Source organism: Sarcophilus harrisii, chromosome 6, assembly GCF_902635505.1.
Source record: "Sarcophilus harrisii chromosome 6, mSarHar1.11, whole genome shotgun sequence".
NCBI lineage: Eukaryota > Metazoa > Chordata > Mammalia > Dasyuromorphia > Dasyuridae > Sarcophilus > Sarcophilus harrisii.
In genome coordinates, this window is record NC_045431.1 from 219,664,439 (window position 1) to 219,687,409 (window position 22,971).

At 38.8% G+C, this 22,971-nt stretch overlaps 1 protein-coding gene across 7 annotated transcripts in view; it reads left to right on the forward strand.

Annotated features, from left to right (window-relative positions):
• Positions 1–22,971, forward strand: part of KIAA1549L (KIAA1549 like) — a 282,022-nt gene that overhangs the window by 231,557 nt on the left and 27,494 nt on the right. For all 7 annotated transcript variants that reach the window (XM_031942379.1, XM_031942382.1, XM_031942380.1 and 4 more), the window contains one exon: positions 298–427. In XM_031942379.1, the coding sequence (XP_031798239.1) occupies positions 298–427 (130 nt within the window). The remainder of the gene's footprint in view (positions 1–297; positions 428–22,971) is intronic.

Genomic DNA, 22,971 nt, shown 5'->3' on the forward strand with positions numbered 1-22,971 from the left:
GTCTTACAACAGGATCGGGATTCCAGTTCTCTGACTCCAGAACCAAGCCTCTTTTCGCTGTACGAAGCATCCTTTCCACTCCTCTCTCCAGGCCCAAATTTGCCTCACAAACCCCAGGATTGATGATGCTTATTTTCCCGACATATGGGCTTGTGGGAAGAGCAGTATTAATATCTTCATAGGAGTTTTGTAAAGCAAACTTGCCATTTTCATTGGTTGCCTATTAATTTAGATCAATAGAGAATTCCATCTGTCCGGGAATGAGTTGCATAATGACAGTTATTGGATTTTCTACAGGCAACAGATGAAGAACTCTGTGTACCGAAGCCGGCAGTCTTTAAACAGCCCCAGTCCAGGGGAAACCGAGATGGACCTCCTGGTGACACGGGAGAGACCCCGACGAGGAATCCGAAACAGCGGCTATGACGTAAGTCCCTTTGGTGGCTGGGGTGCTGAAAAGAAGCCTTGTTCCATTTTCTCCCAGAGAAAACCAGTAGGTACAAGGCCTTTTCCCAAGGAAAAGCAAAATTTCTTCATGCTTCATTTCCTTGCTCCTCTCCCTTTTTTGCAGAGTAAAGATCCTTGAAAAGTACCTGTCTCAGAAATCAGAGCAACAAATTACTGCTTAATAATTCTGGTTTGTAAATACTAGCTTTTTCAGTATTTCTTATCCCACTAATTAGTAAATAATGATTTGTAATCTCGTTGGTGAAAGATTTCTACTTATATAAATTATGAGCATCTTTTCATCCTATTGCAGCTTTCATCCAGTACTTTCCTAGGATTCTCCCATAGATGTTCCATCTAGGGCCCTTTTCTTGGATTCTTTTCACTATTTCCTCACCACCAGGGCTGCCTCACAATAGTCATCTACCTCTTCTTTGATCTCAGGACAAAAGGTACCATCTCCTTACTATCAAATGTGTCCTTGACAAGGCTTTTGATTGGTTCTTCTCTTCCAGTCATCACTCTCATATCCTAGTTGATCTCCCCATTCATCTCTCTGTGGACCTGTGGGGGTCGCATATAACCCGATTCTTTAGAGATTGTGGGATCCCATGATTTACAGTCACACGGAAGAATGTTGGTTTTTAAAAAATAGGAATTGTAGGATTGAGTAGTCTGCTCTTCTGGAAAGCCCTGTGTTTCAAAACCCAGTGGAGCCTTCCATTCAATCAAAAGATTAGGCAATGAATGAGAAACTGTTGGTGAAGAAGCCTGGGAGTTACACAAACTTAGATACTTCAATAGTTTTTGAAATTAGTGATATGGGTATTCAAAGAATCATAGATGATTGATTAAGAGCTAAATGGAGCCTAAGGTCATTTAGTTCAATACTTTTTCAAATTAAATTTTTTTTCTTCAATTAACAAGCATTTTCTCTTCCTACTCTCCCTACCCCACAGGGCGAGGGAAAACTAAGGGGCGGTCAGACGAAACCCTTATAATAAACGTGTATAATCAAGCTCCACATTGGTTATATCCAGAAAATGTATCTCATTCTTCATCTTGACTCAATTATCTCTCTATTGGACATAGGTAGCATGAACCATCATTGTCTGTCCCCACACCCAAAGAATGGTTGATCATTGCTGATTAGAGTTCTTAAATCTTTCAAAGTTGTTGGTTTTTACAATGTTATTATATAAATTGCTCTCCTGGTCCAGCTCACTTCACTCTGCATCAGTTCATACATGCCTTCCTGAAGGTATCTTCAAAGTAGTCCCCCTTCATTGTTGCCTACAGCAAAATAATACTCTATTTCATTCATATCCCAACATTTATCAGTCATTTTCTATTTGCTGGGTATCCTATTAGTTTCCATTTTTTGGCCGCTACAAAAAGAACGGCTACAAATATTTTTGGGCATATTTGAATCCTTTTCTTTCTTTTTTTTCTGGACATCAGCCTAGTTAGTAGTATCAGTGGGTCAAAAGTGGCTTTGGGGGCATAGTTCCCAATTGTATTTCAGAAGGAGCCCACGCCACAATTCTACCAATGATGCATTGAATCTAATCTGCTTTTATATCAAATTATACTGAAGCCTATGGAATTTAAATATCTTAGCCATAGAGCTTGCAACAGTACAAAGTATATTATTTATATCAACCTATCCTCTATGACAAGGATTTCCATTTACCACCCTTTTTCACTCGAGAAATTTTTACACAACCATGGCTAGAGAGGTATATAAAATAGATATACAAATCAAACATTTATTGATTACAAATCATAAAAAATCATTTTAAAACAATTTTAATATACATAGAATTTCACCACTTATTAAAGATGAAAGCAAATTTTCATATTAATGAGATAGATGTACTTGTTTATTTTTACATAAAGAATTAAATTTTGGTGGAATAGTTGATACTGTAGGACAAAGAGCATTCAAAACCTTTTTACTGTTGCCAAATTTTTCACAATCACCGCCTTCAGTTATATGATCTCATGTGGGGTCACAAACCATAGTTTAAGAAGCATTTCTATGATCCTTGTCTTTTTCCTCCCACAAATCCACTACAAGGGTGGACATTGCATGGATACCAATGGAGCCCTTAGGGTCAGCTATCAGGGATCCCTCACTCTCGCTTCATGACTGACCCATCAGTTTCCAGGTGTGCATTTCGTCGATGAAATCTTTCCACAGATTTTCCTTCCCACACAAATCTCTGTTCACAATGGGCCACAGCCTGCTCACACCCACCATGAATCTCTTCATTGCCCTTTGAGTGACTGTCAACTTTACTTCTTCAGAAACTGGCACATTTTATGACCCACAGCCAGAGCTTAACAAAAAAGCTCTGGTTCTCAGCACCAGTACTAGCGACTTTTAAATTCAATAGACTTACAAACAATTGGAATTGTCTCCCATTTGGGGAAACTCAAAGAGATGAAGTGTCAAAGGAAAATAATTCATCTGTACCTAGGTGTGTTTTACTAGTTCACTGAGAAATCCAGAGTTTGAATATGTTCCCAACTAATTAATTCTTCAACTTGAAGAAGCAAACACACTTTCTACCAAGTGACTTGGCAATGTGATAAAAAAAAAAACCAGGGTGTTTAGGGAAGTCTCTCAATGAAGGACTGTTTTCTCAGAGGCTCATTATTTCCCTGGTGATCGGTTACATGTTGACAGCTTCCTTGAGACCTCACCAATCCAGCCCCATTTTGCCAAGGTGCAGCTCTTCGATGAATGGTTCCACCTTTTGATGAAGTGCTGGCTGGTGTGTCTCCTTGCTCCAGAACGTCAAACAACCATATATACAAACACTTGGGTTTCATCAAAGATGGCAAACCCCTCCAATGTCTTTGCCAGAAAACCCTAAATGGTCCCAGAGAGTTGGACGTGACTGAAAACAGCTGAACAACAACAATGCCTTTCTTCGCCTCAAAGAGGACTAAGATTCTTTCCTTCAAGCTATAATTAAAAAGTAAAAATAAAATAATGACAAAGATTTTAAAAAAAGATTCTTTCCTTCAGCAAACATGGGTATAATGTAAGCTTCTGATCCTTAGGAACAACTTCTCCTTTTGTTTTTGCACGATACCTACTACATAATAGGTGCTTAATAAATTGATTGATTATTTTAGGTGTTTCCTTTTGCAAGAACACTGTGCTAGACTAAGTGAGATGTTAAAAAAGAGTTCTTCATGGAGTTTGTCAAGACAAACAAATGCTGATAACGATCATACCTTGTATTTAGTAGGTGTAAAACAAATGTCATTTGAGATCTAAAGGGGACATTAGAAATGTGGAAGGGAAGACTCAAGGAATGCTTTGGGGAAATCAATGTCATTTGGTTGAACTTTAAAGGGTGAACTGTTCAACCATAGAAGAATGAAAAGAAAGAAGGGAAGAAACATTAAGTGCCTACTATGTGCTAGGCACTGTGTTAAGAGCTTTACACATATCTCATTTGATATTCACAATGACCTTGTCCAGTGTTTGTCTTTACTCCAGAATATCAAACACACACACACACACACACACACACACAATCTTGCATTTCACTAAAGATATACTAGGTGATACAATGGATAAAGTGCTAAGCCTAGAGTCAAGAAGATCTGAGTTCTGGGGCAGCGAGGTAGCACAGTGGATAGAGCACTAGCCCTGAAGTCAGGAGGACCTGAGTTCAAATATGATCTCAGACACATAACACTTATTTGCTATGGGTCCTTGGCAAGTTACTTAACCCCAATTGCCTCAGCAAAAAAAAAAAAAAATCTGAGTTCAAATTTAACCTCAGACATTTAATAGCTATGTGACTCTGGGTAAGTTACTTAACCCTATATCCCCTACTTTCCTCATCTGTAAAATGAACTGGAGAAGGAACTCTCTCCAGTATCTTTGCCAAGAAAAACCCAAGTGGCTTCATGAAGAGTAAGACAAGACTGAAACAATTGAACGACATGCTTTTCTTCTCCTCAGAAGTTCTTTCATTTCCTTCCTTCAACAAACATTGATAGAATGGAAGGTAGGTGCTATTACCATTTTACACATGAGGAAACTGAGGCAGGCTAGTTGAGTAACTTGAATAAATATCCAGTAAGGGTCTGAATCCATATGTGAACTCAGGTCTTCCTCCCTTTAAGAATAAAAAAGGGATTGTTGTTGCTGTTCAGTCATTTTCAGTCACGTCCAACTCTCTGAGAGCCCATTTGGGGTTTTCTGGCAAAGATACTGGAGGGATTTGCCATCTTTGATGAAACCCAAGTGTTTGTATATAATGGTTGTTTGATTCCAGGTCAGATGAAGGCTGAGCATTCCAGAAAGAAGGAACTGTGATCTTTGATCTGAGATAAAGTTAGGACTGCTCCCTGAACATTCCCAAATTAACACATCCAGTTGGTAGGAGAGCTAAATTGATCAGTCAATCAAGTATTCATGAAATGTCTGCTATTTACTATGCACTGTGTAGGGTGTATTTGAAAGTCAGAGAGAATCCAATTTTGGCTGGAGCATCAAGTATGTGAAGGGAAAGTAATAGGAGATAATGACAGAAAGATAAGTTGGTGCTATATCATGGCATGCCTTGAATTCCCATCAAAGAAGTCTATTTGCCAACAGTATTTGGAGCTGAAAGGAACTCCCTTCTTCATTTTATAAAAAAACTTGCTTAGACACTTAATACTTCCTAGCTGTGGGACTCTGGGCAAGTCACTTAATCCCAATTGCCTCAGCAAAAAAAAAAAAAAAAAAACAAAAATAAAAACAAAAGAAAGAAAATTTTGTTTTCCCTAGTGAATCACAAGCTTCCTAAAAACAGTATATGTCTTTGTATCCTCAGCCCCCAAAACAGAGGTTAATAGATGCTTGTTGAGTTGCCTTGGGGTAAAAGCCTGGGGAGATCCCAATCCAAGAGGAATTGGATACTTGAGCAAAGGAATGGCATGTATGACCAGATCTGTATATACAGAAGGTTAGCCTGGTAGTGAAGGGTGGATCGGAGGAAGCCCCAAGTGGAAGAGCTGTTGGGAGGCTATTGAGAGAATCCAGAAGGGTAGTGATGAGGGCAGATGGAATAGGGAGAAAGGGAGAAAAGGGAGAGATGGAAAGTTGGGAGGGATAGAACTTGGTAATTAATTGATTAGCTAGGAGAGGTGAATGAAGAAAGAATCAAAGGTTTCAAAAATGGGAACTGGAATAACCACTGTCCTTGTTTGAAATAGCAACATTAAAAAGAGGAGTTGTTGTTTGTCCTTTGTTCTGGAAGAGAGTGTGACGTCAGGGAGGTGATGTTGTGACCTGCAAATGAATTGGATTGAAGTGTGGAAGGGCTGGGCAAGGTCTCCTACCTCCTTTCTCCTCTGGAGCCATCTGGGTCCAGTGGCAGGATATAGATGAGGATGACTGGAGATGACCCTGGATGCAATGGCAGACCTTGGCCTTCTTAAGCCAAGGTCTTTAACAGCTCTCAGTTGTCTGAGACAACACCCATTCATTGATTAAGGATAGGTAGGAATTGAAGCAAAGAATAACCTCTTTTATCTACTTAAAAAAACCCAAACTCAACAACCAAAACCCCATTTGGGAGGTGAAGATCCTCTGTTTTTCTAGCCAAAACAGAATCAATTGCTATTTATATTCACTCTGAGTCAATCAAGGCTCAAACCACTGGGGACTCAACTGGAACTGGTCAGTTGGACAACACAGCTCTTTTCTTTCCTTCCTTCCTCCCACCCTCCCTTCCTTCTTTCCTCTGTACTCTCCTTCCTTTCTCCCTATCCTCCTTTATTCCTCCTACTCTCCTCTCTTCTTTCCTCCTTCCTTCCCTTCCTCCCTTTCTTCCTTCCTTTCTCTCTCCCTTCCTTCCTTCTTTCCTTCCTTTTCTTTCTTCACTTAATGCTTGTGGATCAGTAACTCCAACTCTGCTATTAACTAGATGCATTAATTTGGAAAAATACAGATCATGGGTTCTCATTTTGGTTAGATCATGAAATTTGGAGCTGTGGAGATATTTCCAAGCCACTTCCTTCTCTGGTCCTTAGGTTTCTTCTTAATCAAAGTGATGAAATGTCGGAATAGGGGGAGAGATCCCCTCTGCTCGGAGACACAGGTCTGATGAAAAAGAATTCGCAAAGCCGAAATCTGTGTGGCAAAGGGGAATTTAATTTTCACTAAGAAGGAAGCTTTCTTAGTGGGAAAAACTCCTGATTAGGAATTTGGCAGAGATGGATTGACAAATCGTGATTATATAGGCTACATCTTGCTGGGGCTGGGAGCTGTCTAGGCTAATCAATAGAGAACCATCAGACAGAGATCTCCAATTGAATAAAATCACTTAACTGGGAGTTTGAAGGGTTTGAAGGAAAGTTTTCCCAGGGTCTGGGGGCTCCCCAAAGGGGGAACAGTTTCTGGGGCCCCCCAAAAGATCTCAGTTTATGTCATCCTCCCTTGGGTCTCTCTTCCAGAGGAGAGTTTGGACAGTTTCAGGGTTCACCCCCACCAAAAGGACAGTGAGTAGAGAGAGCATGGCTGAGGTCCCTCATGGGATGGTAGTCTGGGCTACAAACCCACCATTCAGAAGAGCAGGCCCCAAAAGACACTAATGAGGGACCAAGACTACTAGTGAGAAAGGGAAGTCCAGAGAGGGCAGTGAACTTGGAGTTAATATTAGAATCCTTGGTTTATGACAAATTAGTCCAGATGCTTTGTATAGCTCTGGGACATTGGAAGAGTTGTACTTTTTTTCACATTAGCTAATTAAGTTAATGTTAACAACAATAAAAAATAAAAACCTTTTTTAAAATTTTTATTGAAGTTTTTTTATTTTCAAAACATATGCATGAATAATTTTTCAACATTAGCCCTTGCAAAATTTTGTGTTCCGATTTCCTTTCCTTCCCCCTCCCTCCCTTAGATGGCAAATAATCCAATATATCTTAAACATGGTAGAAATATATGTTAAATCCAATATATGCATACAGATTTCTACAGTTATCTTGCTGCACAAGAAAAATCAAATCAAAAGGGGAAAAAATGAGAAAAAAATAAAATGCAAGCAAATGACAAAAAGAGTGAAAGTACCATGTTTTGATCCCCACTCAGTTCCCACAGTCCCCTCTCTCTGGGGGCAGATGGCTCTCTCCATCACAAGACCATTGGAAGTGGTCTGAATCCTCTCATTGTTGAAAACAGCCACATCCATCAGAATTGATCATCTTGAAAAACAGTCAATTCTTCCTAGCATCAAAGTTGCTAATGGTTTTGTGTTGGATAGTTGTTGCATTATTGAGATCCTAATTATCCTCCAACCATCACCAAGGCAGTGATAGTATGAAGTTTTCTTCTATCAAAAATCTTCAAAAGACTTGCTCTAAAGTCACTCTTAGAACCCAGAAGCTTAGTGCTCTGGGCTCCAGAACAACTGGTCTTACAACCTAGAATCTTATCAACCTGACTCTTGAGTGGGTCTAGAACCAAAACCTTAGGACCATGGCTCTATCAGTGCTTTCAGAACCTATAACTCTGGCTCTAAAGCTGCTCCTAGAACCCAGAACATTGGGGTCCTGACTTTAGAACCTGTCTTAGAGCCTAGAACCCAATGTGGTCCTTGCATGGGTCTCAGAACCTAGAACCTTGTGACCATGGCTCTAGAAATGTTCTTAGAACCTAGAACCCTGGCTCTAGAGTTTCTTTTAGAATGCTGGATTCAAATTCCACCTCTAATATTTAACATTGTATCTTGGGTTTAATCACTTAATCTCTTTGAGCCTCAGTTTTTTCATCTGTAAAGTTGGGGATTTGAACTTAAAATGACATTTGAGGCCCTTTCTAATCCTACTTCTACAATATCGTGAACTTAAGTTGTCTAACTTCCCTGCACCTCAGGCTCCACATCTGTAAAATGGAACAATTAGACTCTAAATGTCCCCTGAAGTCCCTTCTTGCTGTATATCTATGATACTATGAGCCTAAGATATCTGACCTCCCTGGGCCTCAGTTTCCTCATCTGTAAGAATAGATCAGAGTTACTTTTTCCATTCATGACCCCTTTTTGACCCAAGAAATGTTTATGTGACCTTAGGTATATCAGTATATAAAATAAGTATACAAAGCAAACAGGTATTGATAAAAAACATAATTTTGCAACCCCCATGTTCAGTTACAAGACCTCATGTGGGACCCCAAATCACAATTTAAGAAGCTGGGGAAATATATGACTTTTGAAAGTCTCTTGTAGCTCTAGATCTCAGGTCCTTTAGCACTTGTAATTTATAAAGCATTTTTCTCATTACTAACTTGTGTAAAATAATATTATTCCAAGGTTATAGATGAGATATGTCTGTTCCTTAGCCCTGACCCAATAATATTTCAAGAGAACGAGTGACTTGTCTAAAGTGACACTATTAAAGCTACAATGAAGCCCTTATGCAATTTGATGCTATGATGAAACCACATCATTTTGCCCCAAAGAAGAGAAATAAAGAAAAAAGGGTTTCTTTCTCCCTTCGTTACAGAGGTGGGGGAGCACAGGTGTGGAACATGACATATATTTTCTGACTCAGTTGATATCTTGGTTAGATCTGCTGAACTACTGTTTTTTCCATCTTTTTAATTTCTTATTTTTTTCTTTTTAATTTCTTTTTATTTTCTTTTTAATTTCTTATTACAAAGGATAGCTCTCTATGTAATGAGGATTTCACTTAGAAATGAACATGTTATAAAAACAAAGATTTCACTAATTTATAAGAAAAAATAAAAAGGAAGCCTTCATATGTAAGATGGACTGATCATTTTTCAGCTTCTATTTGATACACCCCAAAGGGTGTCACAAATTCTCCAAATAAAATTGATTGAAACTCAGTTTAATTTAGGGACAACAGAGACTGACATTTATACGGCACTTTAAGTGATGTACACATTATAATCTTGTCTGGGCCTCCCAGCAGCCCTGACAATTGCCTCTGACACTTATTGGCCATGTAACCTTTGGCCAGTTTCAGTTTTCTTAGCAATTAAAATGAAGAGATTGGAGTCTAATGTCCCTTCCAGTTCTAAATATATAATCCTGTTATTATCCCCATTTAACAGATGAAGACACTGAGGTTCAGAAATAAACTAATTTGCTTTATGGTCATAAATCTAATAAATGACAGAGCTGGAATCTGAACCCAGGTCTCTCTTAACTTCATACTTAATGTTCTTTTTACTACACAGCATGATGTTGAATTGAAATATGAGAAATAATTTGAGAAAGGCGAAGAGGGTCCTGTGACAAACCGGAGAAAAGACAATTTGGCAAAAATAATCTATAGGATGTTAGTAATAAAAGTGATAAGAATAACAAGGTTTGAGTATTACCTTGTTATGGAGAGCCTTGAATGCCAGGCTTAGAAAACTGAATATAAGTAGACAGCATGAGAAACATTGATAATTTATCAATATAAGTGGCAATGACATGACCAGATGATTGCATAATGAAAATTATTCAGGAGTTTGGTGAGGAAGGGAAGAGGAGGGATAAGGACGGAGGCAAAAAGACCATATCACATGATGTAGTAATGAAGAATAACAACATCAGACCATAGAATAGTAACTAGGTGGTAGAGTGCAGGACTTCTTAAACTTTTTCTACCTGTAACCTCTTTTCACCTGAGAAATGTTTACATGACCCCAGGTATATAAGTATATAAAATAGATATACAAATCAAACATTTACTGATAATAAATCATTATTTCATGACCCCCACATTCAGTTATGACACCCCATAGTTTAAGAAGCTGGGATGTAGTAGAGTCTGAAAGAACTAGTTCAAATGTAGCCTCAGACACTTGGTCACCATGTGACCCTAGGGAAGCCATTAACCCTATTTGCCTTGTCTGTAAAATAAGTTGGAGAAGGAACTTGCAAACTATTCCACTATCTTTGTCAAGAAAATCCCAATGGGGTCACAAAAAATCGGACGTGATTGAACAACAGTAACAGAACTAGAAGTTGCTTTACAGGATCATTCAGTTTAATGATACCATTTTACAGACAGGGAAACTGAAGCCCGCAGAAGAGAGGAATGACTTGTTGAAGGTCTCAAAAGCAGTGAGTGACAGAGTAATGCTTCAATTTCAAATCTCATGAATTCTAGACATAGCCTTGTTAGTGACGCATACTGCTTCATTTTAGTTCCACAACTTTTTTCTTTTAAAAATATTTATTGATTTATAGTCTTACATCATTTGCATTTCTGAATTTATCCTTGCTCTTTCCCCTATCTAGCAAGTCATTCCTTGTAGCCAAAATGTAAAAAAGAGAAAGGGGGGGGAATGAAGTTTAGCAAAACTCTCATTCAAATTTGCCAATTTATGCCACCTTCCACACCCAGTGCTCTGTCTCTCTAAAGAAAGAAAAGGGGATGTTCTTTTTTTCATCTCTTCTTTAGGACCAAATCACTCTAACTTTATAGTACTCAGTTCTACTTTCTTGATCTTTCCATCTTAATTTTTGTAGCCCTTAAATATATTGTTTACCTGATTGAGCTTACTTAGCTGTTTCTTCATCAGTTCACTTAAATCTTCTCATGCTTCTCTGAGTTCTTCACAGTCACCATTTCTTTCTGTACATTAATATTCCATCCCATTTGTACATGACTATCTTTTTAGTCTCCCAATTGATGGGTATTGACTTTGTTTCCAGTTCTTCTGTATGATAAATAAATATTCTCCTGCTTCCATTTCAAAAATGCTGCTGAAATATTTGTGGGGGAAAAACCTGATTGTCAAAATAAACTTTTTAAAAAAGTATTAATTCCCCCAAAAAAGCATGGAGAGGAAAGTTATGTCAGTGGGAACCTTGGAAAGCATTTGGCGGGGGAGAAATTGCTAATGAAGGTAGAAAAAAAGAAAGTGGGAAAACAAAAGATGTGCTCTAAGTTGTCGTTATGTAGCCAGTTTGAAGATTGAGGGGGCAACATATTGTGACAGGATGTTTGCTATGTTGCCATCGCTGCCCGGGCTGACATTGCGTGGGTCTCACTTTGTTTCAGGTGAGCAGTGGGTCTTGGCTGAGGGCCAGGAGACAGAAGCTATCATTTTAATGGGCTTCATTTGCAGGAGAAATGAAATACGAGTCTTGAAAGCTTCCTGACTACTGGCAGGATAGATTGCAGTGAAGACGCAGAGTTTTTCTATGTAAATTTGAAGGTTCCACTGCCAGCTGTGATGGAATTAATTTTAGAGGATGCATTAATTTGCAATATGCTGCAGGGCTCTATCACTCACCCAACGCTAGTGGGTGATGGGCACAGCCAGCCCTGGGCATTTCATGAAGTAAGCAAATTTGTAAAGAGCTCGTCCCGCATCTCTTACTACCAGTCTATAGGCATCTATTATGTGTGCGCCAGGCACTGTGCTAAATAAACACGAGGGAGGGGGGGAGAGGCAAAAACGGCCCCTGCCTTCAAAGAGCTTACATTATAATGGAGAGACAACAGGCAGACAGACCACTGCAGTCATACAAAATGTGACAGCATAAATAGAAGTTATCGTTTGTTCTTCGTTCTCGATGATCATCATGGTATCGGGAAAGTGATACCATGACATGCAAGTGAATCAGATTAAAGTGATGGAAATGGCCCTGGATGTAGGGGGAGAGCTTGGCCTTTTTGAGCTTAGGTCTTTAACAGATCTCAGTTTGACTGAGGCAACATCCATTCAGTGATTAAGGTTAGGTTTGAAATAAGGCAGAGAATGGCCACTTTTACCTAGTTAAAAAAAATACAATATGGGAGGGGAAGACTCAGGATTTCTGGTTAGAACAGAAATAATTGTTATTTACATTTACTGGAAACCAATCAGAACCCCAAAATGACCAAGTGGGGATTGTCCCGGGACCTATTGTTGGCCAATGGATGAGAATCAGAGTGATTGGGATTTATAAGACACAACCCTTTAGAAAGAAATCTATCTAGTAAACCCCAAGATATCTTCAGAGCTTTCACTAATCAGAATTTAATTCCTTTGGGGAGAGCACATGCAGGTAGGAAGGGGAGGGAAAGAATAAAGAAAAGAAAAGACAAAGGAGTTGTCTTAGTCAACTGGCCAATTCCAGTTGGCTGCCCAATGGGACAGATGGAAAGCACCAACAGTAGACAGAATTTGGAGAGGTCTCCTACAAAAGGTGAGACTTGAAATGAGCCACCCTTTGCTCATCATTGTCTGCCTTATTCTTATCCTTCTGTTGCACAGAAGGAGCTTTTCCTTCAGCATACCCTTCCGTCAGCTCACCTGATGAACTGATCTATAGAGCTGGGAATGGCAGCATACTGCCAACAGTTGGATAGAGAGATGGAGACTAGATGAGTTGATAGATGAATAACAAAATAAATCAATAAACAATTGATAAATAAAATAAACATCATTAAATTGACCTCAAAGGCTCTTGTGACAAATAGAACTTCTTAAAACTCAGAGCATTGTAGAAATGGGTCAGGCTGTCTTATGATCATTGTAATGGTTGTTAAATGGAGTTGAAAGATAGGACTAGCTTTGAGCTTAAAAAGATCTGAGTTCAGGTCTTTAGCCCCTTCAGTTTGTACCAGCACACAGGCATCCGCCCTGGCTAAGGGTTTCCTTTGTAACCAACTTCTGAGCATCCTTCTACCTCTCCATCTATGATCCCTAAAGAAGTAGGAGCCATTTTGAAGGTGTTTACAAATTTGAAAGCTGTAGCTCATGGTCCAATGCTTTAGGACAGCCTGGTAATCTGAGCACCATGATTTCTGACCAGGAAATGGGCCCAGTTTATCTGTAGGTCCCTGATCTTTTCTATATATTGTCTAGACTTGTCATCCCAGGACTGCCTCTACTCAACATACAACTACTAGACTCAGTTCAGTATTTACCCTCCATGTATCCTAGTGAGCCAGGATATGTTTTTATGTTTTTCTCTGACCACCTACATTTAATCAGAAAAAAAGTTTTTAATTTTTCCAGTTCAATGCTAGCATCTCTTCTGTAAAATATTTATTACCATATTAGAAAACACATGAAAAAAGGTAAAGAAATTAAAAAACTGTATGTTTCAATCTGCATTCAAATTCCATCAATTCTTTCTCTGAGGGTAGATGGAATTTTTGTCATTAAATTGTCTTTTGGCTTCCCATATTTTACATCCTGCCTGTTTAGAGAGAATGTATGTAAAATACTTTGGAGACCTCAAAGCTCCCTGTAATGGCCAGCTCTCCCTGTGTTTTATGAGACCCACCTGCCCCTTCTTGTTTCCCCAGATTTCCCTGGCTCCAATCCCATTTCTCTGCCTGATCTTTCCAACTTTGGCTGCTCCTCTCACACTCAACCTTTTGCCCCCTGGGCTGTAGTATGTGCTAGATAGCTCCTGGCTAACCAGCCTCCTGGCCCTCACTCTGCCCAGCTGTCGCCTTCACTCTGGTCTGATTTGGGAGCTAACAGGGAAAAAAGAAAGAAAATTACCTGTGTGGTGCTAAATAGGGTGAATAGGCCAGATTTATGGCTTTGGGAAGATGAGAATTAAATTTGACTAACCAATAAAAAATGTTATTAAAAATCAATGGACTTTTGAATTCAACTTAAGAAGTATCTCTAAGTAGTGAAATGAAACTGGCAAGTATAATTCTTTGGCTCCCTTCTCATCCCTTTTCCTCCCTTCCAATTTAATCCTTTGTATTCTCTTGCTGGTCACCCATAAATGGAAAGATCAGGTCTCATATCAAACGTGGATTCTAATTTGCCAGGTCAGTAATTCATTTAGGAAAGTAGGTTTTGTTGTGGAAAGGCTGAATGACGAGATAGTTGTTATGTGTCTGGCTTTTTCTTTTATAAATAACATTTTATTTTTCCTTAAAGATGTATAAAAACAATTTTAACTTTTTTCTTAAATTTTGAGTTCCAAACTTTATCCTTCCCTTCTCCCTCCTCCCTGGGATGGCAAACAATTTAATATAGGCTATACATATGCAGTCGTGCACAACACATTTCCATGTCGGTCATATTGTAAAAGAAGATACAGTATGACTTTTTCAGAGGTTCCAGTTCCCTTCCTTTGCCCCCTCCCCCCAAAAAAAAACCCCAATGATGGTAAATAGTGAATGGAAGTGGATGATCCCACTGACTCAGGGGCCACCATCTTTACAGACCCAATGGTCTCTCTTGATGGCTCAATCAAGTAGACACTAAAAAGTGACTATTGCGTTTGATCATAAAACAAGACATGGGCATTTAGTTGTACCTAACTCATATGTTTTTGTCCTCTTCTCACCAGGCAGATATTTTCCTTAAAAATTTATTTTTTCTCATGCTTTTTTTTTGTGTCCCTCAAAGTGTTTGTTCTTAACAAGCATTGCAGTTTTTCCTTAGGGGACTGAGCACTATTTGTCTTAAGCTGTATGGGAGTGTGTGTGAATGTGCTAGTCATTTCTTTGAAATCCCAGAACTTTGCACGTGTCTGGATAGCTGTAAATTTTATCATACTAAAAAAAAAAAATCTCTTCCTTGTCTCAGAGTAGTGATATCGTGCCTAGTGTGAACCATCAAAGCCTCAGGAAGAAGACCCATAATCCTTCCAAAATGTACTTTTCCTCTCTCTAATTTCACCCAACTTCTTCCTTCCCCCAAGTCACATGATCACCTGGTAGGTAAACTCTTTCCTATCAGTGACCTTGCATAGCCCTTAATGATGTGTAAAAACAATTTTAACATTTTTTTTAATTTTGACTTCCAAACTCTAGCCTTCCCTCCTTCCTGCTTCCTGATTTGCCAAGCGATTTGATATAAGCTACATGTATGCAGTTGTGCACAACCCATTTCCATGGTGGCCATATTGTAAAAAACATCTACCGACCAGGATCTATCTCTGCCCTCAGTTGTTTCACCTGGATTTCACTGTTGTTTCACCTAAAATGTCATTTGGGACATTTTAGGGGACACATTTAATGCTATTTTTCCCAGACCCACTTTGTGAAGCTTGCCCCATGTAGCAAAATTGCTCGTCACGGCTCTTTTATTGCTCCTTGGTCAAAGTCACCAGCAGATGTTATTTTTACAAACAAATCAAAACCTTTTGGCAGATCACAAATGGCTCTTGAAAGAGAACTCAAGGTCATATTGCTAATTACTCAGACCTTGGCAATACAGCTTCATTGCTTTGGAAACAGTGAATAATGCGAGGGCCCCTGATTTGTCTGTGGCAAAGAGAGCAACTTTTGTTCTCATCTGTAGATTCTCCAGAGTTTCAAGGTGATTGTGGGTACATCTTTGGAAGAACGGTCAGGATTAAATAAGGGATTGCATTTTCCCCTTTAAATCCCCTGCACTTAGCATGGTGCATTAATAAATAAGTCCTTAACAAATGCCTGTGGAATATTAAGTGAAGGTTTTCTTTTAAATCAAACAACAGGCATACAGCTAGGCGCTGTTACTACAAATATGGCCTTTGATCCAAGGGATTTGTATTCTCTCAACAAAAACAAAGTTTATTATGTAGCTGTAAAGTGGGAGAATAACTGCTTCTTGGGATTGTTCTAAGAACTAAATTAGATAATAGGTGAAAGTCCCATAGCATGGGGGCAACTAGGTGGTGCAGTGGATAAAGCACTAGTCCTGAAGTCAGGAGGACCTGAGTTCAAATCTGGCCTCAGACACAATACTTCCTAGCTGTGTGACCTTGGGCAAGTCACTTAACTTAATTCATTAAAAAAAAAAAAGAAAACCCCTTAACATAGTAGATACTTAATATTCATTTATTAATAGATGTTTTGATATAAATAAATATATATATATATGTGTGTGGACAATGTAAATTTACTTTGGAGAAGTTGCTAGCAGCTGGGAAGATAAGGAAAGACTTCATGTAAAAGGTGGTACTTGAGTTGGCTTTTGAAGGAAATGAACTATCCTCAGAGTAGGACATGAGGCAAGGAAGTGTAGGTGAGAGCCAGAAAGTGTAGGCGAGAGCCAGACTGTCGAGGGCTTTAAATGCCAAGCAGATGAATCTTAAATTCCAGCTCTGTGTGTGCTAGAGAAGGGAATAGAGGCAGCTGAACCACTAATCCATTCGTTCTCACTCCATTTGGTGCCCATTTTTCCCTTTTCTTTAAAAATTGTTCGCCATACCTTCAGCACCAGGATGAACTGAAAAGTACAGTAGAAAAAGTGTCTTTAAAAGAGCCGCTGTTCTGCCTTGTACCATGATGTCTTATGTCTCCAAAACATGAAATGCTAATTCTCAGAAAAACTGTCTAATAATAGCTAGCATTTGGATGGCGTTTACTATGTGCCAGGCACTGGGCTGAATCAGCTTTACAAATATTGTTTCATGAACTGCTTGTGTCTGAATACAGAGTTTTTTTACTTTATTTTTCTTGAGGGGTTTTTGGGGGGAGAGGGAGATCTATGTTTTCTTTTGCAACATGACTTTTTGTGAATGTTTTGCCTTCTCAGTGGAGGGGACGGGCAAAGGAAGGAAGAGAATCTGGATCTCAAAGTTTTAAAAATAAATGTAAGGAATTGTTTTCAGGTAACTGGGAAAATAACAATATTAAAACATTAAAAAACAAGAAGGAAGGAAAGGAGGGAAGGAGAAAAAGAGGAAGGAAGGGAAAGGAAGGAAAAAAGGAAGGAAGCAAGGAAGGAAGGAAGGAAGGAAGGAAGGAAGGAAGGAAGGAAAGGAGAGAGGAAGGGAGAGAGGGAGGAAAAAAGAGAGGAGAGAGGAAAGAAAGGAGAGAGAAAGGGAGGAAAGAAGTGGGAAAAGGAGGGAGGGAGAAAAGGAGGAAGGAAGGAAAAAAGGGAAGAAGGAAGGGAGGGAGAGAAGAAGGGAGGGAGGGAGTTTTACAGGGACCCCAGCATTTAAAAAATCAGGAAAGTGAACCAGATGCTATCTATGGTCCTTCCAGACCTCTAAGTATTAATCTGTGACCTGGTTTGATAGAGGGAAGGATGGGAATAGTTCTATGCAGCTTTTGGGTCCCAGGTGGGCTGAGTTAGAGTAGTCAGGAGAAAATAACAAAATACCATATTGGAGTTCTACCTAAAAAAGACAACATGTAACAATGGAAAGAAACCTGTGTAATACCTCTGTACAAGACATTGGACATACTTGTTCCTTAGTTTCCTCATATATAAAATGAGGAGACTGGATAAGATATCTCTCTGAGATTCTCTGCAAGGAAAAAAAAAAAACTATGATAATAAGTTATCTTTTCCTCTGACACTGGAGTCATTTAACTTTAGAGACTTCTTTTCTTTTTGTAGAAGAAATTGGAGTTAAGTGACTTGCACAGGGTCACCCAGCTAGTAAGTGTCTGAGGCAAGATTTGAACTCAGGGCTGGTGCTCTATCTGCTGTCCCAGAGACTTGTTTGCTTTGGTAGGGAAAGAGTTCTACTGTTAGTAAGCTTGAAAATGGCTAAAATTCCCACCTTTTGCGAGAGGCTTTGTCCTGGCTTGTGTCTTCCTCCTAAAACTCCTTGGATATATCTTGTTTGTACATAGTTATTTGTATTTATCTAACCTCTATTAGAACATGAATTTCTTGAGGGTAGAGACTATTTTTGCCTCTCTTTGTAGTCCCAGCTCTTAGCCCAGTGCCTGGCACGTAGTAAGCACTTAATAAATGCTTATTTTTGTTATTGTTCAGTCATTTCAGTCACATCTGATGCTTTGTGACCTCACCTATGGTTTCCTTGGCAGAAACACTAGAGTTTTTTCCACTTTCTTCTCCAGCTCATTTTACAGATGAGGAAACTGAGGCAAACAGGAGACTTACCCAGGGTTATACAGCTAGTATATATCTGAAGCTGGATTTGAATTCAGGTCTTTTGGATTCCAAGCCTGACATTCTATCCACTAGTTGCTCTCAATAAGTGCTAATCTCCAGTCGTCTTGATCTATATCTGGCTACTGGATCCAGATGGCTCTGGAGGGGAAAATGAGGCAGGTGACTTTGCCCAGCCTCCCTCACTTCAATCCAATTCACTTGCATATCATGACATCACCTCCCTGATGTCATGGTCGTCTCTCGAGAACGAAGGACAAACAACCAACAATATTAAATCTATCTCCCAATTATCTACTGAACCATATTATCTCCCCTAATCTGGGCACCCCAAAATCAAATGGCATTTTCCCCTTATTGATGGCATTCCCATGATGAGTGCTGTCTGACACCTGGGAACTTGGGGAGAATTTCAAATTATTTTTTGCCTGCTATAGTGGACAGAATGGGGTCTCTTTGACATCGAAGGACAGAGACTTATGGAAAATGAGGGCATCCCGACCAGATTTTGGAGCATCGCCTCATAATGCAGGATTATTGAGTTGAAAATGCACTCCGCACCGAGGAGGATGGGTATGCTTTTGCCAGGAGAATTGGCACAGCACATGTATGATTGGTACACTGGGTCAAGCAGACACATAACAGCTGTGGTGGCCACCATCCAAAAGTCTGGATGAGACTGCAAAAACAGTCTCTTATCCATCTTTATGTTCACAATGGAGAAAGAAGAATTCTGCAGGGTGATATAACAGATAAAGGACTGATGTTTAGACTTAGAAAGGCCTGGGGACAGGATTTACTTCTTCACACATACCCTTTGCAAGTCACCCCTTCTGGGTGCCCTGAAGATAAGGTGTTGATCTGCATCTGTGGGGGGAATTTCCATACTAGGAGTTCCTTCTACTTTTGAAATTACAGAAGTGGACTAAAAAACTCATGAAATCTTAACTCAAAAAAGAATCTTGAGAGGTCAGTTAACTCATCTTTTCTTTTGTACTTTCTTCCCTCATTTTCATGAAAGACCATGTCTGATGTTTTTCTCAAAAGATGTGAGGGTATTTTGGAAGACTCTCAAACAGCAATTCCGGTCTCCTTTCACAACCTACATCAGTGTTCAGGAAACCTTGCGAGGAAATATTTTCAAACATCTAATTTAATGTCTCTGTACTCCATGGTGCAGTGGATGGACAGCTGCTCCTGGAGTCAAGAAGACTCAAGTTCAATCCAACTGGAGACATTTTAAAAATAAATAAACCTAAACTCCTCACCATGAGGAGGTACCATGAGGCAGCTTGGTGGTACAGTGGACAGAATGATGGGTCTGAATTAAGAAACACTCATCTTTCTGAGTTCAAATCCAGTCTTGGACACTTCCCAACTGTATGACCCTGAACATGTCATTTAACCCTGTTTTCCTCAGTTTCCTCATCTGTAAAATTAGCTGAGAAGCAAATAAACCGCTCTAGTATGTCTGCCAAGAAAACCGTAAATGGAGTCATGAAGAGACCAGGCATAACTGAAAAACAACTGAACGAAAAAAGTGTGTATACATGTTTTATACATGTATATGTATCCACATATAAATGTCTATACACATATGTGTATACATATATCTATATCTTCATATAAACCTATATGTATGTATGGGTACATATATCTATGTCTTCATATAAACCTTTGTATATGTATACATATGAGTGTATATACTGACGTATACAAAAATACATATATATTGTGGGTCTGAATAACTTGCCTCAGGAACATTGAAAGATTAATTAGGTAATAGAATTGAGCTGAATCAGGCTATTTTCCACAAGGAAGGCACATGCATTCCCAGCAGTTCTGTAATTTCCTTCAGATTGGTTTTTCTGGCATTCAGTGGAGACATTCAACTTTTGACCATCACAATTTCGGTTCCAAGCACATGTCTACTCTTTTGAGAGCCAAGATGCACAAGGTGTTAATGATCACTTAGGAAAATGCTCCATCTCACCAGAATTTCTGGTGCACAGAGGTACAAATGGAAGCAACTATAACACAAGCACCTCCAATGCATCAGATTGCCAGTAAAAAAAGACAAAGGAACTCAGAGCTGGCCCAGATGTAGAGAGAGCAGTATTTTTTGTAGCTTATGAAATTGCAAAATTATTGAATTTGTTTGGGAAAATAGTTTAACAGTACACAGGCAAAGTTATCAAATTAATCTTACGTGTTGTACCAGTGATTCCATCTTTAGTAATATACTCTGAAAGTGTTAAATAAAATATAAAGATTTTAATTGCAGTATTATTTGGAACTGCAAATAAAGAAATGGATTTAAATAGATTTACATTTTATTTAATTTAAATTTACATTTAAATAGATAGTTGGTAGATACATACATATATACACATATAAAGTATAGGTAAAGATATATAAAGAGGTAGATGATAGGGAGAAAGACAGAGACACACAGAGACAGAGACAGACAGACAACAGAGAGATCGAGAGAGACTTGAAACAACTTAACTCTCCAGTTGGGAAATGGTTAAATAAATGTACCATGATGCAAACCAACAATTGTGAGGGAGAAAGATCTAAAAAAAGACTTTATGAAATATCACAAAGTGAAAAAAAGGGGAACAGGACAGTTGGTATTTACACAGTAAGCACAAGCATTAAAAGTGGGAAAGTAATTGAGAATGAAGGACCAGCAAAGAATTTGATGGACACTTTGAGAGTCTGACTGTATTTAAATGGATTTATTCTGAATGTTAAACTTGTTAAAAAAAAAAATCACATGCATTAACAACCTAGATTGTAGGATGCATGCACAAGATGACCTGGGTCCAAAGAGTTGGTACAGGAAAAGAGAGGCATGTGGTATAATAAAAAGATCACTGGCTCTGATTCAGAGGACCTGGATTCAAATCCTGTTTCTATTGCAAATTATCTATTTGACTTTAGACAAATCATTTAACCTCAATTTCCCCATGTGTAAAATGATGGGATTTGGACAAGACGGCCTCTGAGGTCTCTTCCAGCTTTGGATCTCTGAATATCTACATCTTGATGCTTACTATTCAACTCTGTGGCCTGGCTAAAGTAAACTGAGAATGGTGAGTGGCAAGATCAATAAAGAATCCATCCCTAAATCACAGAAGTCAAGAGGTTATTTGTATAAGTGACAGATAAGTTTGTTGTAAGCCATGAATTCCAACAAATAACCTCTTAGCTTCTGAAGCATGAGACAAAATAAGTTTTATGCTTGACTACACACTCTGTGGACTAAGTCCTTTTTAATAACATTACTCTTGGCATTCATCCTCACTGGATTTCTGTAAGAGAATCCTAGTAAATTATAGGGAGAGATTTACAGTGTGAAAGGGACCTTAGAGGTCTGTTCATTCAACTTCCTCATTTTACTGATGAAAAATAAATTATTTTGACTACTTAAAAATCTATTTAAAATATTACATTCAATTCAATCTTTTAATAATTAAATGCAATTATGTGAAGTCTGGGTTAGCATCCTGGATGCCTTAGAATCAACCAGAGTCAGGATAAGCAAAAGTCTTTGGTATTTATTTTTGGTCTTTAGGGGGAGAAGTGAAGGGAATGGACGCAGGATCTCCACAACCTTCCTTCTCCTTATCTGCTGCAAAAGTGACTCTGACTTGTCTTACCCCACCCCCTAATCCCTCCTACAATTATCTTATACCAAAAGATGGAGCCAGCACAGAATAGTGGGAAGGGCCGTTTTCCAAGCATACGCTAATAGAGTATTGTCCAATAGGTAATTAGCCTTAAGTGCTGGGTTGTCTGATCCCAGTGCATCTACTCAGAGTTTCAGCCCTTTACACAATTACATATGCATTTTGTTTATTTTATTGATATCTTTTGTTTTTATATCACTTACATTGCCAAATCTGCACGCATTCACACACATACACCCCCAGAAAGCCATCCATTATAAAAAGTATAAAGCCATAGTTCCACAACACATCAAAAAGTCTTGACATTATATGCAATATTCCATATTTGTACTTCTCTATCTCTGAACAACTATTGTTGTTGTTCAGTCATGTCTGACTCTTAGTGATCCCATTGGGGTTTTCTTCACAAAGATGTGGAAATGGTTTGCCATTTTCTTCTAAACTTCATTTTACATATGAGGAAATTGAGATAAAAAGAATTCAATCACTTGTAAGCTAGTAAAGTATCTACAGCTGCATTTGAATTCAGGTCTTCCGACTCGGCCTGGCACTCTATTCACTACATCACCGAGTTGCAAGGAAGGGAAGGATGTTCTTTCTCATGTTTCTTCTTTGGGGACGATCTTCATCTTTATACTTATACCACTATCAGTTCTGATTGTTCCATTGCTGCTATTTCCCCCCATTTTTATCAAGGTGATCATTGTGTGTATTGTTGTCCTGCTTCTGCTTGCTTCACTTTAAATCATTTCATTGAAGTCTTCCCATTCCACAAGCATTTTTTCTGTATATACTGTGTGCCCAGGAACTGTTCCAGGCACTGGAGATACAAAGAAAAAAATTAAAAGCCCTTGTCTTTAAGGTCCTTACAGTAGAATGAGAGTAAGTTCTTTGATGAATCCCAGAATGTGAGTGTTGAAAGAATGCTTGGTGGCCATTTATTCTGACTGCATGAAGAGGACTCCACTACCTCCTGAAGAAATCATTCAATTTTTGCACTGATCTAATCTGTAGGAAATATTTTCCTAA